At 44.2% G+C, this 10,000-nt stretch overlaps 1 protein-coding gene across 1 annotated transcript in view; it reads right to left on the bottom strand.

Annotated features, from left to right (window-relative positions):
* The window catches only part of ythdc2 (YTH domain containing 2), a 49,925-nt gene that overhangs the window by 10,494 nt on the left and 29,431 nt on the right, over positions 1 to 10,000 (bottom strand). The window contains exons 25-26 of the mRNA XM_063209780.1: positions 9,806 to 9,932; positions 8,683 to 8,909 (exon numbers count right to left, since the gene is read on the bottom strand). Of these exons, the coding sequence (XP_063065850.1) occupies positions 8,683 to 8,909; positions 9,806 to 9,932 (354 nt within the window). The remainder of the gene's footprint in view (positions 1 to 8,682; positions 8,910 to 9,805; positions 9,933 to 10,000) is intronic.

The raw sequence follows: 10,000 nt of genomic DNA, 5'->3' as shown, positions 1-10,000 counted from the left end.
CAGTTTTGATGCTATCAGTTCTAAAATGGTTGATCTTGGGATTTTGACATACTCTTGGCTGGCTTTTTTGAGACAGGACAGTGGGAGAGACTTCTTTGGTGTTAAAGGTGAAGAATTTGGAAAAAATACATGGTGCCTAAAGTCAAACATGGGAGGGATACAACTCTTATGTGGAGCTGCATGCATGCTGCTGGTGTGCGAGGGCTTTTATCAATGATTACATCATGAAGTTAAAAATGTATTGCTCTACGAATAGCAAATATGTCACCATCTCTCATTGAACTCCATTGATTTTCATTGTGATGCTTTCCATGATTACAATGACCCTAAATGACACCTAAGGCCAAAGTTGATTTTCTGGAGAGGTGTGAGTGAATCAGTGATTAAGTATGACACCCGATCTGGATATTTTGAAGCGTTTTGAAGTGACTTATCTACTCATTTTCACATTATGTTCGATAGGCGACAACTTTTGTCTTGTCAAAATCTGCCCTGTCTGTGTTCAATAAAGGGTCAATCTTTCTTTGTTGCATGAAATTTATTTTTGTACATACATTTTCATTCGGGAGGGTTGTAGCTTTCATATGAGTGACTTCTGAAGCCAAGTGATTATTTGAAAGTCAGGTTATTAGCAGTCATTCCAAAGAGATGGGTAGGCGACAACTCTTTTGGAGGCGAGTGTACTAGGGTCGACCGATACAGGTTTTTTTAATGGCCGATGCGATACCGATTTTTTTTCATCACCCTTGGCCGATACCCGATTTCCGGGGCCGATATGGGTAAAAAAAAAAGTTTAAAAAATGACAAATAGTTTAAAAAAAAGAAATAAAAATAAACATTTATTTAACATTATCAAATTGAAGTAGAACTTGTAACATTTAAACACCCACTCTAACAACCAAGTGATGTCTAACAATCAAGTAATGCAAAAATGAAGTGTCTTGGCGCTTTTAAAAAACCCGAATGACATAAAATAATACATATTGCGTATCGACCAAAACCACACGTGTATCGGCCGATACCGATACACATAGACCGGCCGATATATCGGTCTATCCTTACTATGTACTTCTTCTCATCATCCTTCAGGATCCTCTTGAGGAAGAGCAGCACCAACGGGCAGCAAAATGGCGCTCGCAGAAATAGTGCTAAACTTGTTCGTTTTTTTTTTTTACACTCAGAATAGTAGCGTTTTTTTTTTTTTTTTGCTTCTCTCAGAAGAAGTGTTAAAACTTGAAGGGTTTTTTGGTGCTCGCAAAAGTCGCATTCATGTGATTTTATTTTGCCGCTCTCAAAAGTAGCGTCTTGTTTAGTGCTCAGCTGGCAGGCAGCTAGGAGATGGCACATGGGTCACCCCCCCACACACACACTAACCATCATCATCTTTTATATTGGGGACAGAAACGTCATGAATCAAAGGAAACAGTGAAATGGTCAGCGTGTGTGTGTGTGTGGGAGTTCTTTTTCAAATCGTCACTCTGAAAAGCAGCAGAAGGACAGCTGGAGGTACACAAACACACACACACACACACACGCACACGCACACACACACACACACACACACACACACACACACACAGTCGTGCCATGTCTGCTGTGTCTGTCAGACTGTCTGTGTGCTTCATGCGTTAGGTGTGTGTGTGTTTGTGTTTGTGTGTGTGTGTGTGTACCTCTCCAGCTCCAGCTTTGTGTGTTGTACTTTGTGTATTCATTGTGTGTGTGTGTTGTACTTTGTGTATTCATTGGGTGTGTGTGTTGTACTTTGTGTATTCATTGTGTGTTGTACTTTGTGTATTCATTGTGTGTTGTACTTTGTGTATTCATGGTCACACTGAAATAGCAGTGAATGGCCAAACAGGAGCACAGTGGCAGGCAGGCAGGCAGGCACAAGCAGACGAGCACGAGGACACCAAGACAGACAAGCAGACAGACGGACACAAAAGAGGCCAAGGAAACGGAGGCACCTCGTTCCCCTCTCCTCTCCTCTCATCCCTCCCCTCCTCTGCTCTCCTCTCATCCCTCCCCTCCTCTGCTCTCTTCTCCTCTCCCCCTTTCTCTTCCTCCTCTCCCCTCCCCCTCTCCTTTTCTCTCCTCTCCTTTTCACCTACTTTTCGCCTCTCCCCCTCTCCTCTTCTTTCACCCCACTCCTGTTCTCCTCTCCTCTCTTCTTTTCCTCCTCTCCACGTCTACTCTTCTCTCTCCTCTCCTTTCCACCTCCTCTCTCCGTCTCCTCTCCTCTCCTACTCTCCCCTCCATGTCTGCTCTCCTCTCTCCTCTCCTCTCCTCTTCTCTCCTCTCCTCTCCTCTAGCCTCTCCTCTCCTTTCCTCTCATCTCCTCTGTCCTGTCTTGTCTTCACCTCTCCTCTCTGCACCTCCTCTCCTCCCTTCTCTTCCTCCTCTCCTCTCTTCTATTCCTTCTCTCCTCTCCTCTCCTCTCCTCTCCTCCCACTCCTTTTCTCCCCTCCCCCTCTCCTTTCACCCACTCCTGTTCTCCTCTCCTCCTCCTCTCCGCGTCTGCTCTTCTCTCTCCTCTCCCCGTCTCCTCTCCTCTCTCATCTCCTCTCCAACTCTCCCCTCCTTGTCTGCTCTCCTCTCCTCTCCTTTTCTCCTCTCCTTTTCTCCTCTCCTCTCTCATCTCCTCTCCTACTCCCCCCTCCTTGTCTGCTCTCCTCTCCTCCTCTCCTCTCCTTTTCTCCTCTCCTCTCTCCTCTACCCCCCTCTCCTCTTCAGAACATGATGCAGCTATCGGAACATCACTCAACCTTCATATCCTATCGCTATTTGTACAGTTATACAAAGACTTCTGAACACACACACACACACACACACACACACACACACACACACACACACACACACACACACACACACACACACACACACACACACACACACACACACACACACACACACACACACACACACACACGATGACGTCCACACATACTCCCACACACACACCTCTCAGGCCTGTAGGTCCCCAGTCACATGGCCTCCATTTAAACTAGGGATGCAAATTATCGATTAATTCATTAATCATTAGTTGATAGCCTTATCGAGCGACTTACGATTAATTGATAAGTAGCGTTTCCCCCCCCGAAATCTCAATGTTTCTCGGAAAAAAACTACTAAATCTAAACATTTTAATAAAAAAATTAGATAAAATACCACATTTAAGTTAATTCTATTTCAATTCTTAAACCCTTCAGCCTCTCACCCCTTCCCAGGTGTCAATGGAGTTGGCAAGTGAATGATGATGTCACATTAGACGCGGCGAATTAGTATCTCAGTTGCATCCGGTTTGTAAAGAAAATGGGGAATAGCATGGCAAATTTTGTTGCACAAAAATATAAGACAGACGTTACACACCGACATTCCCCTGTCCCTGGCCTGCGATCCTTTCCAATTATCAAAAGATAAAGCACAACCACATGGATGTGTTAATTATGCAAAACATAACGTAAAAGCAAAGAAAGCTCCCGCACACTTCACATTTGCATGGTTTAATGCAACGCTTCGGTCTACTGACCTTCTTCACACAACAGTGTGCGGGAGCTTTCTTTGCTTTAACGTTGGTGACCCAGGGGTTCCACTCCTACGCACCTGACCAAGGAGGTGTGCAAAAATTCTTCACTTACGAAATTATATTAGTAAACAATGGCAATCAGATTTAATGCAATTATCAAATTATCAAATAATAATATTTGATAAAGTCCAATTACCAACTGTTACCCAAATCGCTCAAATCTCCAGTAGTCGCCCAAATATGCCATGCTTTTAGCTTTGTTTTAGCTGTGAAGATTTCTTTTAATGTCACGCTATGTTGTTTTTACCATTTCCTATTCCAACTTATTTGCCACATTTGCATGGCTCTATTTCTATTGCTGTTGTTGTTTGTAAAGCCCAGTGAGTTCCTGTCTGTGTAGGAAATGACAACACATGTGCAATTCATTTTGGACAGCAGACCTTCACAGCAGACCAGTGGGGCCTGACCCACAGCTTGAGAATCACTGACATAGTGTGTGTGTGTGTGTGTGTGTGTGTGTGTGTGTGTGTGTGTGTGTGTGTGTGTGTGTGTGTGTGTGTGTGTGTGGGACTGAATGAATAAATGTCCTTGATGCGAGGGGAGAGATTACGACACGAGGTGTGTGTGTGTGTGTGTGTGTGTGAGTGTCATCACGACATGACCCTGCTTTATATTCATTTTTCTATTTCACACACGTTATGAAATGACTTAGAGATGGTGCGAGCAGTGTGCCCCCGTGGGTGTGTGGGTGTGTGTGTGTGTGTGTGTCAGGAGCTGGGGAGAGTAAAGGAAGAACACAGGAAGACCTGTGGCCTTCGTGGCCTTCTGTGTGTGTGTGTGTGTGTGTGGGTGTGCGCGTGTGCATGTGTGTGTCCTTATGTGTGTGTGTTGGTGTGTGTGTGTGTGTGTGTGTGTGTGTGTGTGTGTGTGTGGGTGGTTGAGTTTGTATGCTAGATGTGGAAGTGTGGATTTAGTTGTGGAATAGATGCTGGGTGGAAATCGTATGTGTACAGTGTGTGTAGTAATAATAATAATAATAATAATAATAATAATAATAATAATAATGTTTATAGTGCAATACCACCAATACACCATGGTCTCAATGCACTTATTTCCCAAACAGCATGGTTGACCCACCTCCCTCCGTTCGCTACTGGTCGAGGCCAGAAAGGGCTGTGATTAAGTTTAAACCAAACATTTTCGTAGTCCCAATAGAACATCTCTGCTTAAACCACGTCACTGATTTAAAACCTCTAACCAGGGCCATTGGAGCTGCTCAAAGTTGATTGCTTCCTGACAAAAGGGGTGGAGCTCCCGATTTCTCCAGAAAGTTGGTTTGCAATGCGAACAGCAAAATACGCGTTTTTTTTCTCCGCGAACCTTGACAACAACGTGGCCGTCAGCAGGTTCATCCGGGTAACACAATCATGTGCGGAACAAGTTCAGAGCCCGGTATGAACACGGGCGGTTCGCAGATAAGCACTTAAATGCCGTTCTGGTTGGCCTAGGGTTCGAGGAGCATTCACAAGTAGTGTGCAGTGCGCGGAAATTTAAAGTCTAGTTGGTCCAGTAGCTAACGGTGCTGTAGGCTATCAAAAAGAGCAGTCAACACAGTGAGATAATTTTGCTGCTCCCAGTTTCATTTCACACCGTTCCAACCACAGACTTCTACTATAGAAGTCAGTGGTTCCAACCCATGCGTTTGAGGAAACAAAAACTAGGCTATAATAAAGCCCGTTGGATTAACGTGTTGTAGGCTATGTTTAAGATTTAGTCAATCTAGTTCAGTAAGCATGTGATTTACATGCTTTTAATCACGAAGTTATAGCCTAATAATAATAACAATAATAATGATAATAGGCCTAATAATAGTAGGCTAATAGTAATGGGAACTGTGATTTATGGCATATAGCAGTGGTTCCCAACACTTTTTGCACTGGGACCATTTTATCCTGAACTTTTGGGGACCACATTTTTTTCACAACCAAAACCATGACTGAGCAAACTTGCTGGCTATAAAAAAAAAACAGTGGATATTTCTGACAGTATAAGACTACAATAGCTATGGATTGTTAATTAGTGATATTTATTGGTATTTTTTATTTCACACCTAGACATTTCAGGGGAGCCCATTGGAATTCCAGGTGACCCCATACCCCAGTGTTGGAAAAAAACACTGACATATAGCCTAGGCCATTGTGCATGAAGATGAAGAAACAAGCAATGAGCACAATAAGCACAGTATTTTACATAAACCCCCCAAATAACAAAAGTGTCACAAGATTTTTGGAGTGCTCCTAAATTTGTATCTGTGCTCCTAAAGTTTTATCCGTGTCACAAGATTTTTGGAGTGCTCCTAAATTTGTATCTGTGCTCCTAAAGTTTTATCCGTGCTCCTAATTTTTTTCATTTAGGAGCACCTGTGCTCCTAGTGAAAAAACTACACCAGGGTTCCCACTCTTTTTCAAAAATCATTTTCCAGGATATTTCCAGGACATTTCCAGGACTATTTTTGGATAATTCAGGACGGATATTTCATCCGTCGGACCCACAATTTGGACATACACAGCGACACACAATGCATTTTAGAGACAATGTGACTTTAAGGTTGAAATGAGTTGTAATGAATGAGTACAGTGTGTTAGGAAAGAGGGNACGTCCAAAGACGTCATAAGCAGGGCTTTGAACCGGTTCAAGGAACGAAAACGAAAACCAGAAACTTTTTGTATTTTAAAGGGAACAGAAACGAAACCGGAAACGTTACTATTTTTTATGTTCGGGAACGGAAACACTTATTTAAAAATAATGGTAACCGGTTAATACCGGTTAATACCGTTCCTCAAACAAAAAAAAGTAATTATTTTCCTGTGCACGTTACCATGACGGCTGAGGTTCACGTCCTGTGTGATCAGACATTCTCTGACTGAATGGAGAGAGAGAGCTGTGGATTACAAAGTCTCCACTCCACATCTTAAATAAGAGAAACCAATACAAAAGGGCAGAGTCTCCATTGAATCATTGTAAGATATTGCAGAGAAGCGCGTGTAAAGCGCACCGAGAATGTTTGATGTTATTGGGCATCCATGGGCGCTTCAAATATGCACAAACTCACAATGTCCATCATAGCGCTCGCCGTGACCCAAGTCAGCGTGGAGCGCGCATTTTCATCATTGAGGTTTATTCTCCTCTTAGGTCGTCCCTGAATGACAACATTCTGGAGGATATTCTTTTCATCCGCTTGAATAAACAGTTTGGAAGTAGGCTGCCTCATTTGCACTTCCGTCTTTCTTGGTTAATTAACGTCAGTTAGAGCTATGGGGAGTAATCAGCTGACAGGAACGAAATTAACCGTTCCGGGAACAGTATTTTTTTGTTCTAACCGGTTCGGGAACGTCAATTTATTGGTGGAACGCATAACCGGAAACGTTATAATTCCGTTTCTGTTCGGAGCGGAACTTTTGGAAAAAAATAATGGTTCAAAGCCCTGGTGATAAGAGCATAGTATGGCCAATTTTGCGAAGTTACAGAGTTCAGATTTTATCCATTATGGCGTTGCACCCACTGACCATGAGCACAGTGTCTTTAAGCAATGTCCTCGGACTACACCTAACCCAATGCATTTTCCATTGAGTGATACTTCTTATCCAATGTACGTTATTTGCTTAGTACTGGCGGCAAGGTAAAATGCAAAGCCACTACCGCCAGGGCCGGAGTGTGGAACAGGTCATAGGACATAGTGAATTTGTGTCAGCTGTAATTAAGGCTGAATGACAGCTGTCATTTAACCACAAACTGAACATTGACGACAGGACATCCTATTTTGACCGGGCCGGAACTAGCAGCAGCTCCTCGCACCCACAATGCAATTCAAATTGCGGAGTTTCCAGTGTCACAATTTGTACCTATCATGGCCTTGCATCCACTGCGCATGGTGTCCCCGGGCTACGCCCCCGTACTACACCGTGGCCAATGCAATTTCCTGCGAATAAGCGTTCTTATCCATTCTATGTTCTTTGCCCAAAGGTATTGACCTGGGTTGCGGTTGAAGATCACCAGCTGTCCCGCTAGTAGGAATCTGCTGGAGCATGGCGACCACACCCCTATGTCAAATTTAGCAAGCCCAGCACGTGCAGCCTCTGTTCAATTGAAATACTTTCTGATCCACAAAACGTTTATTCGGAATTAAATGAAAGTGCAATGTAAACTCACATTAATGTCACATTATCTCAGAAATGAATACCTTAATAGTCTCTCTCTTATCGCAAAAATTAGTGTACTTGGATTTAAATGCATTCTCCACAAGACTTGACTTTGACTTTTTTGCTCACCAACCATTGTGGCCAGTGGTTTCTGTCTTTCTGCAAGCCAGTTTTGTTGCCAGTTTCTTTTTCTCTGGAATATTCTTGCATACAAACAATTGATGCAACTACTGTGATTTGTCACACCAAAGATCAAACTAGCTTTCAAAGTGGCTAGTGAGACTGAAAGCTCTGATCTCCAACAAAGATAGCAGTACAATATTTTGTAAGGAAGTGCTAGCACTGCCTATTTGTAGGCCTATTATGACCGTAAGGCCTATTATAACCGTTTTCGAGAGATATATAACGCCATGATATCAGCTAGTGACTTTTCAGCAAGTCAACTAGCGACTTCTAGCGACTTTTGGCAACACTGAGTCTGTGTGTGTGTGTGTGTGTGTGGACAATGTATTCAATAGGTGGATATAAATTGAATCGTCATGTCTATGACTCGGAGAAGAGTAAAAATTATACCACAAACAAAATCGGGAAAAAGTTGAAGGAAAAAAAATCCAGGACAAATATTTTTTTTCCAGGACATTCAAGGACTTGAAAACACATCTCTAAATTTCCAGGTTTTCCAGGTTTTCCAGGACGTGTGGGAACCCTGTTAATGTACAGCCCTGCCTAGGAGCGCGTACCCAGGGATACCATGTAGATAGAGAACAGCATCAGGCCGAGAACTGACCCCTGGGGAACACCACTCCTCAGAATTCAATTCAGAACTATTGGTGCACTGCACTATCGGTATCTGTCAGTACACTGCTATCGTTTGTGTGTGTGTGTGTGTGTGTGTGTGTGTGTGTGTGTGTGTGTGTGTGTGTGTGTGTGTGTGAATGTGTGTATGCATGTGTGTACCTTCTTCAGTTGTGGTTGGCTCAGTATGGATGTGGGGTGGAAGCGAACCCTCTTCTCCTTGGGTCCCATGAGGGCGGCGGATGAGTTTGCGTGTGAGTCTCCGCTGCGCTCCACGTGCAGCAGGTTTGGATACATCCCGGCCACCAGCGCCGCCTTGACGACCGCCCAGTTCTCAGAGTTCATGTTCACGTCACGGATATCGCCACCGCCACGCGCACGCACAAACCCTACACACACACACGCACGCACGCACACACACACACGCACACGCACACGCACAGTACAGGAACAGTAGTCAGGGACAGTAGAATAAAGACAAACTGGGCTATTTGTCCGGGCTGGAGTAAAAGAAATGAATCCCATCCCGTCCACTCCTGTAAGAATGTCTCCCGATCCCGCCCACTCCCACTCAAAATCATTCATTTCCAGTCATCTCTATTTCCGCTCCTGAAACATGTCATCCTCTACCACCAATGTCCCTGGATGTCGGCTGTCGATTAGGGACAAGGTCTGGTGGAGCGGCCCCTTGTCCATTGCTGCTCTGCCGTAATGAAATTGGCCATCCATTGTTTATAGCAGTGGTTCTTAACCTGGGGTGCGGGCACCCCCTAGGGGTGTGCCAGAGATTTCACGGGTTGCGCAGAATTTTGTTTGTGTTGAGATTGTGACCAAAATTCTGCTTCCAAATATTATAATTAGGCCAAATTAAGACCAAATTTAAACATGTATTCGTCCCCATGTAAATTCATGAAAGTATTTATTGATTAATGTCTAAAGTAAGAATCATTGTAATTAATAGCTTAAATCATTTTTTGGTGCGTATACACGTGTAGACATTTGGGATGGGGGTGCACGGCTTGTCTTGGGAAAAGGTAAGGGAGTGCGTTCAGAAAAAAAGGTTTATAGCATGTGTGTGCCAGTGTGGGGGGAAACCTAAATTCATGGACCCGGTCTGTCGGGGGCGTTTGATGCACCCTAACCCGGGCTGTCGGAACCGGTGTGCGGACACCTGAAGTTGTTCATCAAAATAGCCGAAGCGGGCCGGACTCTAACATGCACACACACACCCTTACACCCCAACCTATAGCGCGTAGCGACACATAGACACACCCCCCTCTCCTACCTATGGCGCGTAGTTGTCCCAGTAGTTGTGTCCGCATGCCGATAATGATCTCCATGGTAGCCTGCGACAGGAAGTTCTTCTCACAGAAGGGCCGCTCCCAACCGTCACTACGAGCCTTCTGCCACGCCTACACACACACACACACACACACGCACGCACACGCACACGCACACGCACACACACACAGAGGTTTGG

Source organism: Engraulis encrasicolus, chromosome 11 (assembly GCF_034702125.1).
Source record: "Engraulis encrasicolus isolate BLACKSEA-1 chromosome 11, IST_EnEncr_1.0, whole genome shotgun sequence".
NCBI classification, from domain to species: domain Eukaryota; kingdom Metazoa; phylum Chordata; class Actinopteri; order Clupeiformes; family Engraulidae; genus Engraulis; species Engraulis encrasicolus.
Note: the sequence above shows the minus strand (reverse complement) of the source record. Positions and strands in the feature narration are given on the sequence as shown.